Source organism: Elephas maximus, chromosome 10 (genome assembly GCF_024166365.1).
Source record: "Elephas maximus indicus isolate mEleMax1 chromosome 10, mEleMax1 primary haplotype, whole genome shotgun sequence".
NCBI lineage: Eukaryota > Metazoa > Chordata > Mammalia > Proboscidea > Elephantidae > Elephas > Elephas maximus.
Window position 1 is genome coordinate 117,990,427 of NC_064828.1, and position 23,087 is coordinate 118,013,513.

A 23,087-nucleotide genomic window follows, 5' to 3' on the forward strand; every position below is an offset into this window, starting at 1 on the left:
TTTAAATAATCATGTTTTAATAAAGGCGCATTAATACATGCATTTTGTTTTTGTTCATGATTTATTTGTAAGGAGTCTAAGGAGATTCCCATCAGGGGCTGTTGCTTCTCCAGTAGGGCCGAGAGGGTGGTGTGGGAAGGTCTGATCGCCCATCACTGCAGCTGATAAAGGGAGGGCTAGGCATGTGTCTAGAGCTTTCTTTTTAGAGGAACTCATCTTTTAAGAAAAAGTCCATCTAAACTCTCTTAGCTCAATTTACATTTTCAGATGATGCTAACTTTGAGGAGTTGCAGGCCCTCTGGGTTTCCTGGGGGGCTGTCAGATCCCCATGGGGTACAGGGGCAGGTACTTCTTTGGCGTTGCCAGATTGGCCTGGTCACGATAGATTGAGGCGCTGAGGTGCTGGGCCCTATCCTTAGCCTTGGACGAGGGTGGATCTGGGACCTGACGAGACCTTCTTGCCGGTGCCCCTTTCTGCTGTCCTTATCCAGGAAGCTTGCTTAGCTGAACTAGAGCCCACGCCCCTGGGTGGACCAGCCACATGGGCCAGCACGGGCCCTGATCTTGCTACTGGCCGCCAGGGAAAGTGGGGCCAGAGCAGCCATCTGACTTGGCACCGGTAGATGCCTCCCCTCCCCAGATACCCTGGCCACAGCCCCTGAGCTCCTTACCTGCTGTGTTGCCAGGCCTGGATGGTGATGGGGGAGGAACCCCAGGGTGGGAGAACTCCGTGGTGGGCAGTGTGGGGGTCCTGCAGTTGTCCTGGCAAGAAAAGTGGCAGCAGGTGGGCTGCCGCCGAATGGCCTGACTCCCTTGCAGTCCGTCTCTCCCTCTGCCTCTTTCGTCTCCCTCTGAGTTTCTGTCCCCCCCTCTCTCTGTGTCTCTCTCTGTCTGTCACCCCCCTGGGCCTCACCCCAGTTGCCCTCACATGGCTGTCTCAGCTCTATCTTGCCAGGGCGGCCCTCCTGGGGTGACCGCGTAGCCCTGATGGGCAGCACAGCTTGCCCTCTGCTCCGTATGGAAGAAGTACATGACTCACACTTGGTGTTTTCTGTTCACCGCCCAAAATAGCCATTTCACAAACAGCAGAGAGCGGCCGAATCCAGTGAAAATCTGGCGGGAGTCCAGCCCCGGCACCTCCTGCTTGTTCCTCTGTTCACTCGGCGGGGCCTGTTTTTTAGTTATTTGGCCTTATTTTACTCTCATATCTTTACCCATTGTTTTATTTCCTGATCTCTTTTCATATTAAATTGCTCTGTTGATAACTAAAAGTTTAATTTTCTCTAATATAACCGATAGGAAATTACCTTGTTTAAAAATCAATTTTCTAAATAACCTCATTGGTTTTTAGAGTAATTTTTATTGCACTTTAAGTTAAAGTTTACAAATCAAGTCAGTCTCTCATACAAAAATTTATATATACTTTGCTGTATACTCCTAGTTGCTCTCCCCCTAAGGAGACAGCACACTCCTCCCTACCCTCTATTTCTGTGTCCATTCAGCCAGCTTCTGACCCCCTCTACCTTCTTATCTCCCCTCCAGACAGGAGCTGCCCACATAGTCTCATGTGTCTACTTGATCCAAGAAGCTCACTCTTCACCAGTATCATTTCCTATCCCATTGTCCAGTCCAATCCCTGTCTGAAGAGTTGGCTTTGGGAATGGTTCCTGTCCTGGGCCAACAGAAGGTTTGGGGACCCTGACCACCGGGATTCTTCTCGTCTCAGTCAGATCATTAAGTCCCGTCTTTTTATGAGAATTTGGGGTCTGCATCCCACTGCTCTCCTGCTCCCTCAGGGGTTCTCTGTTATGTTCCCTGTCAGGGCAGCCATCACTTATAGCCAGGTACCATCTAGTTCTTCTGGTTTCAGGCTAATGTAGTCTCTGGTTTATGTGGCCCCAGATCACCTATATTTTTAAGGACCAGATTTTAAATTCTAGAGGTGGACTTGGAAACCCTGGTGGTGTAGTGGTTAAGTTGCTAACCAAAGGGTCAGCAGTTCGAATCCTCCAGGCGCTCCTTGGAAACTCTATGGGGCAGTTCTACTCTGACCTATAAGGTTGCTGTGAGTCGGAATCGACTCGAGGGCACTGGGTTTGGTTTGGTTTGGTTTTAGAGGTGGACTTATGTTCAGAAATTGGTCTTTCAACTCTCCTACATACACACCCTTTATGATGGTTAAGGTTGTGTGTTAACTTGACTGGGATGTGCTTCTCTGTGGTTTGGCAGTTATGATGTATTTTCGCAGTTATGCAGTGTGATCAACTCCATTATAACATCTGCTGTGAACAGCCAATCAGGTGAAGGGGAGTTTCCTTGGGGGGTGTGGCCTGCTTCCAGTGTATAAATGAATGTCCCAGCAAGGCTCTCACTCTGGATCCTGCATCTAGCTCCTCATCATCTGACCTCTGGTTCTTGGGACTTGAACTAGCAGCTTACCTGCCAATCTTGGATTTGTCAGCCCTTGCAGCTGAGTCAGGAGAAGCCTCAAGCCTGACCCCTGACCCACAGACTTGGGACTTGCAGCCTGTATAACTGCATGAGCCATTTCCTTGAGATAAATCTCTTTCTCTCTCACTGTCTCTGTGTCTGTCTGCGTGTGTATACATAGATATATCCCCCCACCCCCCAACTGGTTTTGCTTCTCTAGAGAACCCAGCAGAAGACATTTGGTAACACGACTGGTTCTAGAGAATCAAAATTGTGAGGATGAGTTTTCTAAATTGGTTCTCGGGTTTGGTTAGTCTTAAAGATGTTGATGACTCTGCTTCCAGTAGTAAAGAGGGCACTGCTAATCCATGGTGTGAGGTAGCAATACAAATATGCAAAATATCACCACCAATAGATCATTGGTGAAAGACGAGGCTCTCGGTGATTGCATGGATGAAACCTTTCTACAATTTTGTCAGGATGAGAAGTATAAGGAAGCCGGTTGGTCCTACTGTCATTAGACAAAGTGATAACAGAAAGAGATGAGCTCAGGGCTCCAGTCACAGCTCAAGCACTGCATAATGACCTCAAATTGCCACTTGTACCCTGAAAGAAAGCAATATTTCTTGTAGTAACAGAGCAGATATTGCTGAAAGGCAAATCGAGAGTCTTACCATAAGAGTGGCTGAATTACAATGCCATTTGAATTCCCAACCTCAAATGGTGTCTGAAGTTAAAGTGAGGGCATTGATTGGGAAGAAATAGGACCCTGAAACTTAGGATGGGAACATACGGGCAGATAATCAGGCTGCTGAGCCCCCTAAATTCTGCTGAATCACTCCTGCCAACAGAACCGGCCCTCTTAGTCCCATCTGAAGAGATGACTCCATTTTTGTCTGCTCAGCCACCCTCCCCAGTAAAACCGTTAGCCCCTCCACCCCCGTCTGATGAGATTAACTCAGCTGTGTCTGAAGAGCCTTTGAGAGATCACCTGAGGCTGCATCTGAGTCATTGCCTGAGGCCGGTGCCTTCCAAGACATTGCTGAATGTTCTCAGAACACATCCTCACCACCCATTTTTGCTTCTAGACCTATCATTAGACGTAAGTTCCCGTGAGCCCCAAAAGGTGAAGTACAAAGTGTGACCCAGGAGTAGGTACGCTATGCTCCAAAATAGCTGCTTGACTTTTCTAACATGTACAAACAGAAACCTGGGGAATATGTGTGGAGTGGCTATTATGGGTGTGGGATAAGGATGCAAGGAACATAAAGTTAGATACATCCGAGTTTACTGATATGGGCCCACTTAGCACAGATTCTTCATTCCGTGTTTCAGCTTGAGAGTATGTCTAGAATGCAGGAGATCCCTTAGGGTATCTCTTAGTACTTACCAAGCCCTGTGATTAAAGTCAATGGAAAAGTACAGCAGCCCAGTTCCAATATGACTACTAATGGCCCAGACCCTTCAGGGATGAAGGTTTGGGTCACCCCACCGGGCAAAGAGCTACAACCAGCTGAGGTACTTGCTGAGGGTAATGGGAATATGGAATGGGTGGTGCAAGAAAGTAGTTCTAAATACCAGCTACGACCACATGACCAGTTGCAGAGACGAGTATTGTTATGAGTATTGTGTCCTTATATGTGCGCATCAGATATTTTTGTTTTCACTTACAAAATATGTTAATGGGGCTAGTGCATTTTCCGTTGTACACGTATTATTTGTATCATATTAGGCTCCAATATGACCTTGCAATGGTCTTTATTTAGAGATTGTGTATGGTTTTAAAGAGATGTGTACCGGTGCCAAGTTGACAAAGGGTGGACTGTGATCATTAAGGTTGTGTGTCAGCTTGGCTGGGCCATGATTCTTAGTGGTTTGGCCGTTATGATGTAGTTTGGCAATTATGTAATGATGTAATTTGGCAGTTACAAAATGATGTCATCAATTCCATGATAAGGTCTGGTGTGAGCAGCCAATCAGTTGAAGGGGAGTTTCCCTGGGGGGTGTGGCCTGCTTCCAGTGTATAAATGGGTGTTCCAGCAAGGCTCTCACTCTGGATCCTGCATCCAGCTCCTTATCATCTGGCCTCTGGTTCTTGGGACTTGAGCTAGCAGCTTACCTGTTGACCTTGGATTTGTCAGCCTCTGCAGCCTGTGGGCCAACAACCTGCCACCTGACATGTCTATCTCAGGTTCCTCAGCCCCTGCAGCTATATGAGTCAGGAAAAGCCTCCAGCCTGACACCTGGCCCATGGACATGGGACTTGTAGCCTCTACAACCGTGTGAGCCATTTCCTTAAGATTAACCTCTCTCTCTCTGTACGTACGTATGTGTGTGGGTGTATGAATGTATATACACATATGTGCCGCAATGGTTTTGCTTCTCTAGAGAACCCAGCCTAAGACGCCCTTACAGTAAACGTGGAAGTTCTGTCTGCTCTGTCCAGGACGCTGTGTGCACCGTCTCTGCCTGTCACATCATGTGACTCTGGGCAGGACGGCCACAGAGGATGCTTAGAGTGCCGTGTTCCTGGAGGGTCTGGTGGTGTGGCCTGTCCAGTCTCGCCACCAAGGTGGCTCTCGGGGGTTCTGTGGTCACACAGTCTAGAGGCTAAGTGGGAGCACCACATAGAGAAAGGACTTGGGGCACTGGGCAAAGGCCCCAAGTCAGTAACACACAGAATGTTCCATAACTGAGAGCAGTGCCTGAGGGCAGTGCTGGGGCTGGGAGGAGCACACACAGTGCAGTAAACACCATCCCAGACCAGAGCCCGGCAGAGTGCAGAGCCTGCAGATGGTTCCAGAAGACTGGATGGGCGGGGCCTAGTCTCCAAGCCCAGAAAGCAGCTTGAGAGCAAAAAGGAAGCCAGATCATGTCAGTCATGGGACCTCAAAAGCATACGCCCACCAGCTCAGTGCAGGCAGCGGCCCCACTCAGGGCATTCATGCTGATACACCCTTCAGCCCAGGGGTCCCAGGCTTCTAGGGCACCTGTGGGGCCTGGAACTTCTGGACTCCATTTCATGCCAGCTGGGAACCAGGCATTTGGTACCACCTGTGTGTTTCCTCAAAGCTGCCTGTGTGCTGGCAGGACTCCCGCTGGGCCCTGGTGCTGGGGCGGGCACAGGCTGGTCGGGGCAGGATGTGGCAGTGGGCCACATGGGGAGAGTCCTCCCCCGTCCACACTGTCCCCCAGGGATCTGCCCTCGGGTGCTGGGGGGCATCCCAGTGGAGGGCAAAGCAGGGACAGCTGGTGTGCTGAGAAGATAGTAAGCTGAGCCACCTGGGGCCCTGTGGGCTGTGAGGGCGCCTGCTGGTAGCCTGTGGTCAGTGTGAAATGGTCAGTATGGTGACAGGAGGACCTTGACGGTGAGGCTCTGCTGTGTGCATCCTCGCCCCCTCAAACCCATTAGCCTGTTTTCCAGAAGGTTCTGATGGTGATTCTGTATCCTTTACTGGGTCTTGCTGCCCAGGACTGACTGACGCACCTGCAGTGTTCATGGTCCAGTGACTGTACTTTCATCTCCTGAGTCAGGCCCCTCCCTGCCCACCTATCTTAGTCATCCAGTGCTGATATAACAGAAATACCACAAGTGGGTGGCTTTAACAAATACAAATTTATTTTTTCGCAGTTAGGAGACTAGAAGTCTGACTTCAGGGTGCCAGCTCTGTTGCTGTTAGGTGCCGTCGAGTCAGTTCCAACTCATAGCGATCTTATGTACCCCAGAACAAAACGCTCCCCGGTCCTGCGCCATCCTCACAATCGTTGTTATGCTTAAGCCCACTGTTGCAGCCACTGTGTCAGTCTATCTCATTGAGGGTCTTCCTCTTTTTCACTGACCCTCCACTTTACCAAGCATGATGTCCTTCTCCAGGGACTGATTCCTCCTGATAACATGTCCAAAATACACGAGACATAATCTCGCCATCCTTGCTTCTAAGGACCATTGTGGCTGTACTTCTTCCAAGACAGATTTGTTCGTTCTTTTGGCAGTCCACGGTATATTCAATATTCTCCTCCAACACCACAATTCAAAGGCGTCAACTCTTCTTTGGTCTTCCTTATTCATCATCCAACTTTTACATGCACATGAGATGACCGAAAACACTATGGCTTGGGTCAGGCGCACCTTAGTCGTCAAGGTGACATCTTTGCTCTTCAACACTTTAAAGAGGTCTTTTGCAGCCGATTTGCCCAATGCAACGCGTCTTTTGATTTCTTGATTGCTGCTTCCATGGGTGTTGATTGTGGATCCAAGGAAAATGAAATCCTTGACAACTTCAGTCTTTTCTGTTTATCATGATGTTGCTCATTGGTCCAATTGTGAGGATTTTTGTTTTCATATTTATGTTGAGGTGTAATCCATACTGAAGGCTGTAGTCTTTGATCTTCATTAGTAAGGGCTTCAAGTCCTCTCCACTTTCAGCAAGCAAGGTTGTGTCGTCTGCATAACGCAGGTTGTTAATGAGTCTTCCTCCAATCCTGATGCCCCGTTTTTCTTCATATAGTCCAGCTTCTCAGATTATTTGCTCAGCATACAGATTGACTAGGTATGGTGGAAGGATACAACCCTGACACACACCTTTCCTGACTTTAAACCACGCAGTATCCCCTTGTTCTGTCTGAACAACTCCCTCTTGACTCTATATAAAGGCTCCTCATGAGCACAATTAAGTGTTCTGGAATTCCCATTCTTTGCAATGTTATCCATAGTTTGTTATGATCTACACAGCCCAATGCCTTTGCAGAGTCACTAAAACCCAGGTAAACACCGTTCAGGTAGTCTCTGCTTTGAGCCAGGATCCACCTGACATCAGCAATGACATCCCTGGTTCCGCATATTTTTCTGAATCCGGCCTGAGTTCCTGGCAGCTCCCTGTGGATACACTGCTGCAGCTGCTTTTGAATGATTTTCAGCAGAATTTCACTTGCGTGTGATATTAATGATACTGTTCTCTAATTTCCGCTTTCAGTGGGATCACCTTTCTTGGGAGTGCACATAAATATGGATCTCCTCCAGTCGGCTGGCCAGGTAGCTGTCGGCCATACTTTTTGACATAGATGAGCACTTCCAGCGCGGCATCTAGGGGAAGCTTTTTCTCTCTGTCGGCTCTGGAGGAAGGTCCTTGTCTCTTTGAGCTTCTGCTCCTGCGCAGTCTTCATGTGGCTCGGCATCTCTCTTCCTCCATCGTTTCTCAGCTAGCCTGTTTAATCTCATATCTCAAAAGAGATTGACTCAAAACAAACCCTACACTAATCCTGCCTCATTTACATAACAAATGAGATTATAAGCACAGCATGGAGGTTAGAATTTACAACACGTATTTTTGAGGGGACATGATTCAACCCCTACCACCACCACCTGTCATCGTATCGGGGGTGAAGAGTTCACTTGTGCTCAGGAGCAGCCCTCCCCCTGCAGGGCACCACTGACAGCCTGTCCTTGTTGATTAGAGTAGTAACGTGGCCACTTCAACTCCCGTTTCTTGTGCTGAAATCATTGCTGATCTTGTTCCCTCTTCCTCTCAGTGGGTCTGGAAGACGAGCTCCGTTAGGGAACATTCTGGTTTTTATCTCCTTTGCGGATTGCTATGCTTGGACCTGGCTGGGACTGATCCCCAGGTCGTCACCAAAAGCAAAAGAAAGCAGACAGTCACCTTTTCCCCAGAGCCGCTTTTCAATCACACCAGTCACTTGCTTGTTCTATCCTCTCCTGCTGATGGTGAGCCCCGAGGTCAGAAAGGGCCGAGGAGGCGAGGTGCGGCCCCGCTGCAGGGGTCAGGCCCTGGGCCTCGGCCACTCATGGACAACTTGGGGTGCCTGCTGTGCTCGTTCACCCAGCCCTGCAAGAACCCGTGACCCTGAGCCAGCCTCGGAGCAGGGGCTGCAAGGGCCAGTGAGTCCCCCATGGGTGGGGCCAGGCCCCATCTGTCAGGCATTGAGCCTGCCCTGTGTCCACGCTAGAAGTCCCCACGTTCTGGAGGGGAGGCTGCCCTCTCTGCCTTCCCACCGCCTCAACTTTTGAACCAAGTGACCCTTGACGTTAATACTCTGCCATTCTGTCTCCTAGTGTCCAAGATGCATGCAGTGTGACACCAAGTTTGACTTCATCACCAGAAAGGTAAGACGAGGCCACAAAACGGAAGGGCGGGTGGGGGTGCAAGGGGCCTCAGCGTGACGTCCTTCCTTTGGGGGGTGTGGGTGTTGTATGACTGGTTTTACATTTTAAGCAGTACCCTGGGTGGGGTGTGCGGGCTTGTCCATGTGTGACCAGCTGGGCAGGTGGGGTGTGCAGGTGTCTTGTGTGTGTGATGGGGGGATGGGTGTGTGGGTGTGTCTGAACGGCAGGCGTGTGTCCGTGTGTGACTGACGAGGCGGGGCGTGTGGGCGCGTGTCCACGTCTGACCGTGGGGACACCTGCTCACACCCCGTCTGCCCACGTGTGTCCACGTCTGACCGTGGCGACATGTGCTCACACCCTGCCTGCCCACGCATGTCCACGTCTGACCGTGGGGACGCCTGCTCAAGCCCCGCCTGCCCACGCGTGTCCATGTCTGACTGTGGGGACGCCCGCTCTCACGCCCCCTGCCCACAGCACCACTGTCGCCGCTGCGGGAAGTGCTTCTGCGACAGGTGCTGCAGCCAGAAGGTGCCGCTGCCGCGCATGTGCTTTGTGGACCCCGTGCGGCAATGTGCCGAGTGCGCCCTGGTGTCACAGAGGGAGGCTGAGTTTTACGACAAGCAGCTCAAAGTGCTGGTGAGCGGTAAGGTGGCTGGGCCCGTGTACTGCAGGTGCTGCATGTGCGATGACCGCCCTCGGACTTTCTCCCCTCTGCCTCCACTCCTGACCCACTGACAAGGTGCTCCAGAGCTGCCTCCTCCTGGATGATGGCGCGGGCCCTGCACGTTCCTCCCCACGAGGGCGACTCTGCTGGCCCCATTTGAGCCCTTTGGGTTTGTATGGGGCCGTGTGGTTTCAGAGACCACTGACCAAGTGGAACAACAAGCCACCTTCTGGAACAGAGGTTCTGGAGGGTGACTCGTCCTGAGGGATTCTGAGGGATTCCTGGGAGATCCTGAGGAGGACGAGCCCCATCTCAGATGCTGGCTTTCCATGGCGGCGCTGTCCTCCAGCTCTTGTCTGCCCTCCTGCCCCGGTCCTCCCTTACACAGGGCCCTAGCAGGGCCCGGCCTGGTGCTCTGGCAGCGTGCGGGTTCTGTGGAGCTTCTTCCTACTCCTGTCACCCAGTCAGGGGGGTCATATGCCCATCTCAGCAGCTGTGGGTGGGAGGAGGGGCTCCTGCTGGGATCTGCACCTTTCTCTGATGAGCCCCCTGCCCCCCACCTCCGAAGAAAGCAGTGCGCCCTGGGGAGCAAGGCCTCTTATTCGCATCTGAACCCCTTAAGCCATTGCTGCCTTTGCTTCAGTGGAAGTGGTCCTTGGACAGACACCAGCGCTGTTCCTCTAGGTGCTGGTTTTACCCTTTGTAGGTGTCGCACCACTGGGAGCTCTAGCCGCAGGGAGCTTTCCCTGCTTGGCCCGGGAGAGCTCTGACAGCTGGGGGGAGGTCTCAAAGGGGCAAAGGTGAATTTCTCACATCGGCTTTTGTGTCCCAAGGCGCTACTTTCCTTGTGACTTTCGGCAAGTCAGAGACACCCGAAACGATGGTTTGCCGTCTTTCCAACAATCAGAGGTAAGAGCTGGGGTCCTCTCTGACACCTGATGCTTCGTTACAAGTGGTAGGGCCCAGTGGTCCAGAGTAACATGATCTGAAAATTCATTTTGTTTCTCGTAGGTTCTTGGTTCTGGATGGAGATGGCCATTACGAAATTGAAATCACACGTATCTCCACCATGCGAATCCTGACGGAAGGACTCCCTCCTGGAGGTAGTGTGTCGCCGGGTGTGAGGAGCCTGTGCTCTGCAGAGGTGGTCTGTCACTCACACTGGTGTTTGGCAATCAGCTTTAGGAACCCACCTGGTCCATGTGGGTTCAAGATGTAAATACTGAAGAACAATTTGCCCACGTCTGACAGCCTTCCCTTTGTAAATGCTCTCGTGATGATGTTTGTTCACTGTTGGGTTTAACCAAGGTAAAGCTCCAAATATGGATGGCATGACCCAGATTCCCAAAAAGGTTAGCCGTGATTGCTGATCAGGGACCAGCATTTCCTGCAGTCTCTCCCCTCCTGCGAGCGCACCTGTGCGAACTGCACTCCTTTTCACATCTCCTTGGCGAGCTTCTGGCGCACTTCAGCCCGGCTGGGTCCCCGCAGCAGCCTCTCCCCCGCAGTGGCTTGCTCTGTCCTGCAGTGCCTGAACAGATCCCGTGACACAGTCTGTCTTGCTTTCTGTTTACCAACGGACTCTTGATTGTTCCTTCTTTCTCTCCACTGCTGCCTTCTTGATGTAGAAAAAGACACGCACACTTACACCAGCCTCCTGGAGAGCCAGCCTGTCTCTGAAGGTCAGCGTCCTCCGTGGCTCTCCCAGCATGCTGCGGGCCCTCCTACACTTGGCTTCTGTCCCTGGGGCCATCTATGCAAAGGGTTTTGGTCAAACTCACGTTCATTTTGCCCAGTACATGGGTAGTGGTGGCAGCTGCCACAGAGACAGCCCAACTCACACTGTCCCCACGCGCGGGAGGATGGGTCTGTTGTGACTTGAAGTGTGAATGAAAATGTCCCGGCAGAAGAAAACGTACGTAATTGCTCAGTTCTGCAGTCCCAAGGGAAACACTGCCCAGTTATTGTAACTTTGTCGGCACCTGAGCCAGCTCTGTGCTGGGCTCTGGGGAAACAGAGGTGGGCAAAGACCAAGTCCAGGATGCACTGGGGTGCGGAGGAGCATAGTAGCAGCAGCCCACTGCCCAGAACCTTCCTTCCCCCCAGGGTGCTCTGGCACTTTGTCTCAGCTTCCTGGATGAGTTCTGAGAGGGCAAGGCCAGTGCGTTCACCTCCTCTGTCCCCAAGGGCCTGTCTCCTAGGCACAGGACTGTCACAGATGGGACCAGGCTGGTCACCTCTGGCAGGTTCAAGTTGAAGAGGCCTGGTGTGAGTTAGGCCAGAACTGCCCATGGAAAGGGCAGGACCTGGAGGACCTGGGGTCAGGAGAAGCTGGGGTCAGGGGTCAGCTCCGACGGGAGGGCAGGGAGGGCAGGGCCTGGAGGAGCTGGGGTTAGGGGTCTGCTCTGATGGGGGATGGCAGGCTGCCCCCCCCCATGCCCAAGTAGAAGGCCAGTGGGCTCCAGGCCCTTTGCAGATGCAGGCGCTGCCCTGGGGTGCAGTAAAGGCCTAGCTGGGACTTCTGGTACCAAGTGCTCCCTTGTGGCAGTGTTGGAATACAGCAAGCTCTGCCCTGCCACAGGGTTTTTAAACCCCAGCCCTGTCTTCCCCTGGTGGAGGATGATCCCAACTCCCCTGAGCTGAAGGCAGCAAGAGCAGCCTGCCCGTCGCCCCTGGACCCCTATGCCAGGGTCATCAGGGGCCAGAGAGTAAATCTATTTGGCTTTGTGGCCAGAATGTCTCTGTAAGTCAGTGTGAAAGCAGCCATAGACAGGAAACAAGTGGCTGTGGCTGTGTTCCAATAAAACTTTTATTTACAAACACAGTTGGTGTTTGTCAGCCCCTATTCTAAGTGTAGACGGGAACTCCTGCCAGGAAGCCAGTAAGGGACAAATGGATTGGTGCTGGGCTTTTAAAGCCCGACTGGCCCATGGAAGTGTACTTCAGCAGCCTCCAGGGACCTGAGTTCCCTGCATGCATGTGACTGGCCTGTCCAGCCTTGGCTTTGATTCCAAGAGCCGTGTCTGACGGAGGAAATCTTCTGCGGGTTTTTTCTTGTACCAAAAGGCCTGGTGTTGCTCAGAGTGGAGTTCTCCTAACGTCCTGGCAGGGAGACGCAGGTGTAGATCAGTGGGAGGCCAGCACCTGCTGTCTTAGCCACACTGGGCATTGCTCCAAGTGTCTCGGCCCAGATGGTCTGTGATCCACAGGGTAGTTGCCCCGTGATGGGGTCTCTGGTGTCATGCCTCAGGGAACTGGGCCAGGTGGCATGTCAGCCCTGAGGTGGGTGAGGACAGCTGGTGTTTCTGGAACACGTGCCCTTGTTTGCATAGTCTCCTCAGCTTGGACGGCTAAGGGACCGACTTTGGGTGGCCTGTCACCTACCCTCGCTGGGTGTCCTGGGAGGCATCTACACTAGCTGAGCCCTGCAGCCTTCCGGTCAAGGTGCAGTTGCTCAGGTTGGTGGGAGGCTGAGGCCAGGGAGGGACCTTGAGCCTAGCTGTGGCTGCAGTGCCAGAAGGGCGGGTGGAATTGCTTACGTGTGGAAGGGTGATGTTTAGCAGTGATTTGGGGCTGGGCCAGATGCTGAGGGCACCAGGCTGGCAGGTGGTCCATCCCTATTGTCTGAACTTGTGTCTGCATGGGGGCCCAAGGGGCTCAGACCAGGGCACAGGCTGGCCGCCCCCTAGGGTGGGCGGGCAGGCGGGCCAACCTCTGGGTGCCTTCCTACCTGTGTGTCCTTCCCAGGCGGCAGCGCGCGGGCCTCGGGCATGCTCCTGCAGTATGGCGTTCCCGGGAGCGAGGGCGTGAGCCAGCTGACGCTGACGGCTGGGGAAGACGCCAATGCCAGCAAGAGACCTGCGGCAGCGTGGCTGGCGGCCATGCACAAGGTAGTGCGAGCCCAGGGGCAAGGGTCTGCCCACCTCCCCGAGGGAGAGGCCACTCCAGGCACCAGTCTGCTCCCCTCCTGTTTATATTTGGTTGCCCCACAGGCTGCCAAGCTCCTGTACGAATCACGGGACCAGTGACCCCTGCACGTGCCCAGTGACAGCAGACGTGGGACGGGGGCCCTGCTCCTGCGTGCGCAGCGCCCAAAGCCGGTCCTGCAGCGCTGGGGTGCACTCAAGTATTTGGGGAAGAAGTGTTCACTTACCTAGTGCAATATGTACACAGTTGATTAATGCCATCAAAGCTCACGTTTTAGGGTGTGTATTATCTTGCTGGTACTTAACTGGGGGTGGGAGACTGAGCTATAGCTATGCTACTGCTAAACTACTTTTAGCATACTCTGCACGGTGTTTCTTTGAGTTCCCAGATTTACTAGAAGGTTCTGCCCACAGCGTTAACTAACCTCCACAGAAACCATCTCGGTAGGGTAACTCAGGTGTCTACGTGGTACTGGAGTCTGTTCCGTCTTTAATATGCCAGTTCACAGAGTCTGCCTTAGCCTGTTTTCTAGACTGTCCCATCTCTTGTGTCACTGATTTTGGGCTGTGAGCAAACTTTTGATACTTCACTGAGGGAAAGGCGCCAGCTTCGTGTTTTGTACTTCCTACTCTGACTTTATTAAAATGACTGTACAGCAATTTGTACATAGAGCTTACAATTAAACCTATTTTGAAAATACTCGTCAAGCCACTGCCTCGTTGTGTGCAGGCAGGTACACACAGAACAGAGACTCCAGGCTGCTGGCGGTGTGGGAGCGGTTTATTGTGCGCTGACACGGTGGGGAGTGGGCTGGGGGGGTGCTGGTCGCGCTCTCGTTTGTTCCTCATCACCACACCGCACAGGCAGCGCCCACGGCGGTGACTACAGCGCTGCGTCAGCCACTACGCACACCACACCACACAGGCAGCGCCCACAGTGCCGACACAGCGCTGCGTCAGCCACTACTCACGTATTTATACATAAATTACACACAAGGCTTACACATGGAAAATAAAGCCTGAGGGCCTACACTTCAATGAGGGGAAAAAAAACCTCCAATTGAGTTCTGCTATCTTGAACGGTAAAGTCAAAAAATACTTTCGGTGTATAAAAGCCTGTACGTACAAGTCCAGCGTGAGTGAAATCCTTTAGTCTGCTGTAAATCTAGGAGAGCAGAAGGGTCAGGCGGACCGGACCACTGCCTCCCCATACTCAGACCTCCTGTCCTGTCTCACCCACCCTGGGTCCTGCCTGAGGCTCCCTTAGCGCCCACTCCCCAGAGGCCCTGAACAGCCCATGTGAGCTCTCCCTGCCCTGCTCCCGCACCCACCCTGCACCTCCCGTGCAGTGGGCTCCAGTGTCTGCCTCCAGAGCAGAGGTAAATTCCAGCTGTGCGGACAGGAGCTGCCTGAGGGCAGCAAGGGGCCTAGAGAGTCATGGGGAGGGAGTGGCTGTTGAGGTTCTGTGAATAAATTAACTCTCTTCTCCGCCTGTTGCTCTGTTTTTACAGCCCTCAGGCCGTAGCACCAGCCAACACCTGGCCTTCCCGTCAACCCCACCAACACCCCAAACCCAGACTCGGTGGGGGCACAGGCCAGGCCATTACCGCACAGCTGCACTGGGCACAGTACTGAGCTGTGCCCACTCAGGGCTCCTCTGTAACAGAAGGATGGAGGGGTGTGGGGTAAGGGGAGAAGGCATGGGGGGATCTTCAGGAGGGAAGGGCTCCAGTGGGTAAGAGCAGGGGTGACATCTAGGGTAAATGAGGAAGTCAGCGAGAGCTCTGGCTTTACCGGCAACCCGCCAACAGTCATCACAGGGCTTGTTCTTGGCAACAGGGGTGGGGGTTCTGAAAGCTGGGTATTTATTTGAATTTACAGTAATTGGCAAAATCTGTCTCTTTGGAGGCATGAAGACTTTTCCCTGTTACCCGCAAACTGGGGAAGGGGCCTCCCTCACAACTGCGGGGTTCACATCGTGGGTGCCGTCCGGTAGGTGAGCACCATGAGGACACGAGTGGCTGCCTTCCTGGTGAAGCAGCAGGACAGGTTTCGGTGGCCCAGGGCTCCAGAGGACAGTTCAGGCAAGGGTCCGCTGCCGAGGTTTGATCCGTGGATACAACTGGGACGTAACAGAAACACGTTAGTGCCAGGAGAGGGGGCTGAGGAAGAGGCAAGCTTGGCCACTGGGCAGGGCTCCAGGTACAGAAGCAGGCGGGCCACAGCTGCGGCGTTCCTACCTGGAGACCTGCCCTATCAACAGCCCCTCTCTGTCTCTCATGGCACCGAATGCCACCTAGAATCTTCATAGTATACTTGTCCTTCTGTGTACTGTCTGGCCCACTAGGACGGGCACCCCAGAGGGCAGGCCTGTGCAGTCACTGCACTGCTCCCCTCCAGGACCTGGCACGTGGAGGGTGCCCAGTGAGGGTCTGCAGACTGAGTGAAGATCTGCCAGCCCCGAGGCACCCTGGAGAAAGAACGCTGCAAGGCCCTTCTGATGGGCTGTTCTCCCTCCACTACAGGGCAACCTGGTTACAAACAACACACAGGCAGCAAGCAACCTTTAAGCTTCGCCTCCCCACCCTCAGCTTCATTGAAGATATTTCTGGACAGCAGAGAATCCTGGATCAGGGAGTCTAGACTGGGGTGAGAGGAGCTGGGTGTGATGTTCCCGTGAACGAAGCACAACCCTTGGGCCACATGCAGCTCCCACAGAACAGACGGCCCAGCAGCTGCCATGTGCAGAGGAGGACACAGGCTCGGAGACAGGCAGTCTCCTGCCCGTGGTCACTCTGTGGCAGTGTTCTGTGACTGACTTAACAGGAAGTAGACAGGACTGTTAACTCCCCAACACAGCCTGGAGTGAGCCTGGGCAGTGGCACTGTGAGCACTTACCCCCAGCAAGTTCTTGGGCACGTAGCCCTCCCGGTCCCCCAGGCGGGCCCACCACCACTCGCTCTCGCTCTCATCCTTGCGCCTCAGCACGGTGATGGCGTCCCCTTCATGGAAGGATAGCTCGTCGCTGTTCTGGGCCTCGTAGTCCCACAGTGCGTACACCATGCCTTTGTTCATCACCCCCAGCTTCTCCTGCACCCCTGGGGGAGAGAGCAGCCGGTCAGCCTTCCAGAGGACTGTCTGCACGGGAGGCACCTCCCCGAGGAAGCTGAGACACATGTGCACGGCCGCGTGGCCAGGAAGCCAGAGCCACGCAAGGCGGCACTTCTCGCTGAACTCCTGAGTCGAGAGGCAAAAGTGTGTCGTTCTAAAAGTTTTTTTTTGAAGGTAAAACTTGCAACTTATATCTAGCACAGACTTCCAGAAAAAGGCAACAACTAAAGGAACTATATTGCTCCCCGATGGCAGGAAGTGATCACGAACGGCTATGACACTGCCTGAGCCACACTTGCTGAGCCCACTCACGGCCAGGCAGCGACTGGAGCCCAAGGACGGGCCTTCCGCCTGGACGTCTAGCTCAGATGCCGGACCAGGTAGCTCCCCACTCCTCCCTGGGTGGGCGTTGCAGTGGTTGTGCCCCCTCCCCCTACCAGCTGGTGTGGGGTCCTGTGCACCCCAGCCTGTCACACAGCCTGAGAGCTGGCTGCATGTCTGTTCTGCCATACTGGGAAGTTGTGGAACATGGGTGTGACTTATTTGTTTTGTGGGCACTGCTTTTGTTTATCGTTATATGCCTGGGCCTGAGGAAGGGCTGGGATACAGCAGGCCCTCATATCACATGTTGAGTGACTCCCGGCTGTCTAACCCTTGGCACAGGAGACATAAAAACTTAATTAGGACATGAGTGTCACTTATCAACTGGGGACAAATGGCAAAGCCCTGGGCCACCTCAAGGATGGACCAGCCTTCCCCAAGAAGAGTGGCTGGGCTGCCCTGGCCTGGTCCTGGAACACGCTGGACCTGGACAGACCTCCAGCCTCACTTGGAGCCTGGGTGCATGCCAGGAACCTTGTGCACACGAGGCGCTGCTTCGCCACCTCCACCAGCCTGTCCTGTCCTGAGAGACATCTGTGCAGCCACAGAATCCTTCTAACCACACAGACTTTCCAACGTTTTCAGGAGTAAGGCGGAGGTGGCCTCATCCTAGTGAGACTTGCCGGGCTGCCCTAAAGAAGGCAGGTGAGCCCCATATCCTCATGGCTCCTCAGGGCCCAGACGGCATGTGCTGAGGCAGCATCGTGCTGTATGCCACCCCTGTGGCCTAGGAGCAGGTATCATGGGGCACACCATGGCCCCCACATACCATATAGGAACTGGGAGCACTGAATGTAACCTTCCTCCATCTCTTCACACTTGTCCGCAGCAGTTTCAATGTCGCTAATGGTGGAGGCAAAAATGGCGGCACCGCTCTCGACCAGCTGCTTGCAGAGGTGAACGCTGTTGCAGGATGCGGCACAGTGCAGGGGAGTCCTGGATCAGACAGGAGGTCGGGGTGTGCATCTGGCCCTGCAGGGCCATGGCCACCCGGAAACCAACCGCTCCTGTGGGGAGTGCTCACGGGGGGCACCATGCCTTGGTGCCCACATGCTTCTCAGCTCTTTTTCACAGCATGATTTCCACTAATAAACTGCTTTGGACCACGTAAGCGTTTTTGAAAAAAGAGGGGTGGGGCAGAACAGACACCTTTCCGGATGTCCCAAACAACACCTAAGAGAGATCCCATAGGCCCCGCACTGTGGGGGCCGAGCCCTGACCCTGAAGCAAGTGAAAGCTCATGGCAGACAGCTGAGATGCTGTCACAGGGTCCAAGAACACCATGTGGCCATCTGAAAACACGGCGAGTGTGCAACCATTAGGTGCTGAGGCTACCGTGTTAACGAGGAAGCCACTGGAGAACCACCACAACCACGTCTTTAACAAAGCTCTCGGGAGAAGACGGGGCAGGCAGGCAGGAACACTGACAATGGCTGTCCTTGAGGGGCATGACAGGCATGCTTGCTGTCCTGTCTCCTCTACACTGCCCCGTTTTCTAGAACATGCACGTTTTTCTCTGGTAATGCACTCTCCCAAGCCCACGGCCCAGGGAGGACCTCACCATCCGTCACTGTCGGCGGCGTTCACGTTGACCCCAAAGTCCAGCAGGAACTTCACGATGTGGTGGTGGCCAGCGCAGACCGCGTTGTGCAGGGGTGTGATCCCTTCGTCATTGGGCTTGCTGGGGTCTTCCACCTGAGACACAGGGCCCACGTGAGCTCCCCTCCCACCCGACAGCACCCCGCTGCGAGGGCCGCTGCTCACCTCATAGATGACCCTCTGCACCAGATCAAACTCTCCTTCCAGAGACGCATCCAGGAGCAGCGCCAGCGGGTTGAACCTAACCCTCAGGCCATGCCCGGTCCGCTCTGAGTTGGGTTTCTTCAGATTGGTCCGTTTGCCCTGGTGGGAAGAAGCGTGGTTCTGATGTAAAGTGCTGACAAGCTCAAGAGCGACACCTGGTCCCCCAGAAAGGAAAGGAGATACAAGAACTAATGCCTGAGGCAGGGGTCCCCAGGGTGCCCCCTGGCAGCCGCACCTGGGGTGTCAGACCCACAGGCTCAGCTACCAGGGAAGCTCAGCCCTCCATGTCACCAAGCACCCCCAGAGGGGAGCACTGCCCTAGGGTGTCTCAGAGGGCTACTGGCCCCCGTCTTGGAGGCACCATGGGAGGCAGTGTGGGATGTGATTTCCAAGCTTCTTAACTGCAATTCCTAGAGATCTCGCTTCGTGAGTCGCATAGCTCCCCCCATCCATGCTGACCTTCCTAAATGGCACAGTGATGCCTGGCTGAGAGGACCCCAGCACCCCCATCCATGCTGATCTTCCTAAATGGAGCAGTGACGCCCAGCTGAGAGGACCCCAGGCCCCCATCCACGCTGACCTTCCTAAATGGCACAGTGACACCCAGCTGAGAGGACCCCAGCACCCCATCCACGCTGCCTTCCTAAGTGGCACAGTGACGCCCAGCTGAGAGGACCCCAGCCCCCATCCACGCTGACCTTCCTAATGGTGCACTGACGCCCAGCTGAGAGGACCCCAGCTCCCCATCCGCTGACCTTCCTAAATGGCTCACTGACGCCCAGCTGAGAGGACCCCAGCCCCCCCACCCACGCTGACCTTCCTAATGGCACACTGACGCCCAGCTGAGAGGACCCCAGCCCCCCATCCGCTGACCTTCCTAAATAGCACAGTGACGCCCGGCTGAGAGGACCCCAGCCCACCTCTCTCACCCATGCTGACCTTCGAGGCCCTTGTGCTCCCCACGCTCCCCACCACAGAGCCCTTTTCTAAAGGTTCTTCCTTCCTCTCAGGAACACCTCCTGGGCACTCCGTGACTGGTCCTTGAGGGAAGGCTCCTGCAGCTGGTGTTCTCACACTTGTCTGTGTGACTACGTGACTGACTGTCTTCCCTACGCGGCCCCACAGGGGGAGGGACAGGTCTGGCCTGGCTTCCACTGTCCTCGGATCCAGCACCGTGCCCGGCACCAGGAAGTGTGCAGTGACCCCTGGCTGACTGAGGGGCTAAAGGGCGTGGCTCTGGGGAGACACCCACCGTCGAGGCTGCAGGCAGGGGGGCAGTGGGGGCCAGAGGCAGTGGGGGAACAGGCTCATCTCCCGGGGAAGGGTCCTCGGCCACAGGGCTCGGGAGCTGCTCAGTGGACAGGACGGTGGCCACGTTGTTGTTGTCATCCTCTGCAGGCTCTGAGGGGTGGGGGGTGGTCTGGGGACAGATGAGCTGCTCTGGCTCAGGGGAGGGCAGCTCATTGTCATTGGCATCTGACGACGGGGCTGGCTCTGTGGGTAGCGGCACTGTGGGAAGGGCAGGCTCTCCCAGGTTCCCATTGGTATTGGCGTTCCCATTGTCCACGTCAGCCAAGGTGCCCATGAAGTCCTGTGGGGCGCTAGGCTGGTAGAAAGGGGCCCCCTCCATGCCGCCGGCCAGGGTGTTGAAGCGCTGGTACAGCAGCTTTTGGATGTTGGGCCCGCCAGGGCCCTCGGGCTCTGTGATGGAGCTGCGCTTCTTCAGAGGCCGTGGCGCATTGGCCAGCTTCCTGCGCAGGGCCTCCAGGTCGGCATCGCTCTGGTAGCGCAGCGGCGAGTGCACGATGGGTGTGAGCTTGGTGGGGCTGAGCGGCCGCGGAAGGTTCTCCATGCTGCTGCTGTCTCCAGGTGGGGCAGGGCTGTCCTGCTCCGGCTCCTTCTCAACACACTCGGAGGGCGGTGGCGGTGCACTGGTGGACAGCGCCGCATGGAGGAACGGTAGCGGGGATGGAGAGGTGGAGCCCGAGGGTAAGACGGGTTTGCCGTACACTGGGGGGACACAAAGCACAGTGAAGGTGGGCTCAGTGGGCCCAGGTCGCTGCCGCATCAGGGCACTCGGCAGCTCTGCCACACAGTGAGAGTGGGCTTGGGAGGGCCCAGGTTGCCACCTGGTCAGGGCACTGGGCACCTCTGCGTGGCAGACAGCTCCTAAGAGACGTGCGTGTCTTTTCTGTTGTTAAATTCTGATTTTGAACCCCAAGAAAATCCTTTGCGCGGAGAACTTCTACTGACTCCTTACGAAAGGTGGCATGTCTTCTCTAATTTACCGGTTTTACATTTGGGTTTCCAGAACAGTGGCTTTTCCAGATTAACGAAAGGTCGCTGACCTGACCTCCTTGCCCCAATCAAGCCCTCCTTGTTTTCTGCCCAAGGAAAACTAAACATGCAGCTGAGCCAGGCAGGACTCAGCTCAAGCCGGGGCGTGCTCCCTCAGGGAGGGCACGTGCTCCTGATGGCCCAGGAGCTCCTGAGAATGGTACAAGCCCACAGGTGATGCTGCACCTTTGCCGGGAGGTCCTGGCACTCGCAGGAATCCCTGAACTGAGAGCCTGGAGCTGCAGCCTGTGCCTGAACGTCTAAGGAGAACCAGGATCCTGTCTAAGGGCCAGAACCACCTGCAGCCTTAGAGGTGTGTGTGGAGCTGGGCTGTGCTCTCCCACCTTCCTAGCATACCTTGGCTTCCCCTCTGAGGCCTGAGGGTGGGCGGGCTCCTAAAGTAGCAGATAGTCCTCTGGCTTTGCCAGCCCCAGGAGCTCTGGTTTGGCCATGGCCACAGATGCCACGGGCCAGCCATGAAGGTAGAGCTCCCCACCCCCACCCGCTCACTGGCGTCTCCTGGAAGCAGGAGGAAAAAGATGGAATTCTTGAGATCTCATAGGCACTGGATTTCCTCAGATGCTTGGACAGGATGTCATAGCCATGATCTATTTGCAAAATTGCTTGAATGCATCCTAACCTTTATACCCATCTCAAACCTACACCCATGCCAAACTGTGTAAGAATGAAGTTTAACCCTAAATAGCACGTGGCCCAGACACAGGGATAGAGGTGGGTACTTTTCCAATTGAAAGTATAACTTTCCACCCCCAGGAGAAGCCGCACATGAGCCCACAGTACCTGCTTTAACCGACTTGGTGACGGTGCTGTGCAAGGCCTGCTGGTAGCTCTTTGGGGGAGTGGCCTGTTGCAGGTACATGGAATATATGGAGCTGGAGTTCACCGTCTGGGGGCCCTTCCGGGGAGACTGCGGCCTTGACCCTTTGTCAGCCAGGAAGGGCCTAATGGCCACAGTCGGTGGGAGCTCAGGCTTGCCGTCACCAGCTGGGAGGACAGGTGGCCCCGACGGCGGGTACGTGGGGCTTGGGGGCACAGAGACCCTCTGCTGGATCTGCTGCGAGGTCCCCGGCTGGTGGCCACTGCTGGCTGGCAGCGGGGCGGGCATCTGCCGACTTGGCAGGCTGGCACTGGGCCTGGGCAGGCTGCCCTCTTTCCTCCTCTCCAGGGAATGTGTCGACCCTGGGCCCAAAGGTGCAGGACTCGGATATGTCCCGTAGCTTGGAGGCAGCTGCTTGCCTGCCCCTGGGATGGGTGCCGGCGCTTTACCAATCTCAATGCCCTAAATTGAGATGTTAAGGAAAAACAGTTCAGCCTCTGAAAAGTTAAGCACACTTCCATCTGTCAGGAGAGAACACAGAGTAGGATTTGTAATCCTTCAAATTGGCTTGCTGACTAAGACACAGGGCACCCGGCCGGAGCCAACCCAGCACATGGTCACAGGTCATCTGCAACAGAACTGACCTCGACTGAAAGATATCTACACTATAGGTGCAGATCGAGGTTTTAAGGTTCATTAACTCCTCCAGGACTTTGCGTATAATTTAGGGCGTTAGCAGGGTTAACTTGTCGAATGGTACCCCACATCCCTCAGATTAGGACTTCGGCAGAGCAACAACAGAGTGCAGAGCTTGCTTTAGTTTCTTTGGGACAAGGACAAGTGGCCTACCAGTTTCTCTGTGGCTCCTAAAGCTGCTAAAGGCAAAGGCTGGCTTGAGATGGTGCCCTGCTTCAGAGGCCCCTCCACGCTCGTGTCCTTCCAGTCCGCACTAGGTGCTGGCTTCACTGAGGAGCTAGAATTCTGTTTTAGTGTTGGCCAGTTTCCATCATTAGCTTGGAAAGAACACAGAATTTAGGAACTTTCTTGACATTAGTGGAATAAAGAATAACACGTAAGAAACAACAACAGTGCAGGCCGTCACATTCTGCACCCTACATTCACTGGTGACAGACCCCCACCACAGGCCAGCTGCACCCTCTCAAACACGACACACCTGTGCACAAGGCCCAGGCAGGGACTCGCTCAGCAAGCCATCATCGATGCCGGAGTCACCTTCCAGACGTTAGCAGACTCCAAGTGAGAGCTTTTCTACACATCTCCAGGCACAAGGACCAGCCTCAGTGCCTGAGGGACACGGCTTGCTGACGAGGGCAGAGACCAGGGGCCACAGGGAAGCACTCTGGAGCCCCGTTTAAGTCCAGGCCAAAGCCATTCTGTCAAAGCCACGGAGCAGAACGAGGACTGATACCATCAATACAGCAATGGGAAGGACTCGGCTTTTGATTTTATAATACG

At 54.6% G+C, this 23,087-nt stretch overlaps 2 protein-coding genes across 7 annotated transcripts in view; one reads left to right on the forward strand and one right to left on the reverse strand.

Annotated features, from left to right (window-relative positions):
• The window catches only part of ZFYVE21 (zinc finger FYVE-type containing 21), a 21,576-nt gene extending 7,733 nt beyond the window's left edge, over window positions 1–13,843 (forward strand). Inside the window, exons 2-8 of one of the 3 annotated variants that reach the window (XM_049898591.1) lie at window positions 8,501–8,551; window positions 9,026–9,194; window positions 10,049–10,124; window positions 10,227–10,318; window positions 10,844–10,897; window positions 12,963–13,105; window positions 13,208–13,836. In XM_049898591.1, the coding sequence (XP_049754548.1) occupies window positions 8,501–8,551; window positions 9,026–9,194; window positions 10,049–10,124; window positions 10,227–10,318; window positions 10,844–10,897; window positions 12,963–13,105; window positions 13,208–13,243 (621 nt within the window). In that variant the 3' untranslated portion in view covers window positions 13,244–13,836. Of the gene's footprint in view, window positions 1–8,500; window positions 8,552–9,025; window positions 9,195–9,222; window positions 9,900–10,048; window positions 10,125–10,226; window positions 10,319–10,843; window positions 10,898–12,962; window positions 13,106–13,207 lie in introns of all 3 variants that reach the window. The other 2 variants (XM_049898589.1, XM_049898590.1) reach the window with 2 other exon arrangements.
• A 61-nt stretch (window positions 13,844–13,904) lies between these two features.
• PPP1R13B (protein phosphatase 1 regulatory subunit 13B) overlaps window positions 13,905–23,087 on the reverse strand; it is a 71,132-nt gene continuing 61,949 nt past the window's right edge. Inside the window, exons 10-17 of one of the 4 annotated variants that reach the window (XM_049898563.1) lie at window positions 22,461–22,624; window positions 21,575–22,073; window positions 19,689–20,446; window positions 18,398–18,535; window positions 18,195–18,328; window positions 17,403–17,569; window positions 16,040–16,239; window positions 13,905–15,263 (exon numbers count right to left, since the gene is read on the reverse strand). In XM_049898563.1, coding sequence (XP_049754520.1) covers window positions 15,222–15,263; window positions 16,040–16,239; window positions 17,403–17,569; window positions 18,195–18,328; window positions 18,398–18,535; window positions 19,689–20,446; window positions 21,575–22,073; window positions 22,461–22,624 — 2,102 coding nt within the window. In that variant the 3' untranslated portion in view covers window positions 13,905–15,221. Of the gene's footprint in view, window positions 15,264–15,720; window positions 16,240–17,402; window positions 17,570–18,194; window positions 18,329–18,397; window positions 18,536–19,688; window positions 20,447–21,574; window positions 22,074–22,460; window positions 22,625–23,087 lie in introns of those variants that run through there. The other 3 variants (XM_049898565.1, XM_049898562.1, XM_049898564.1) reach the window with 3 other exon arrangements.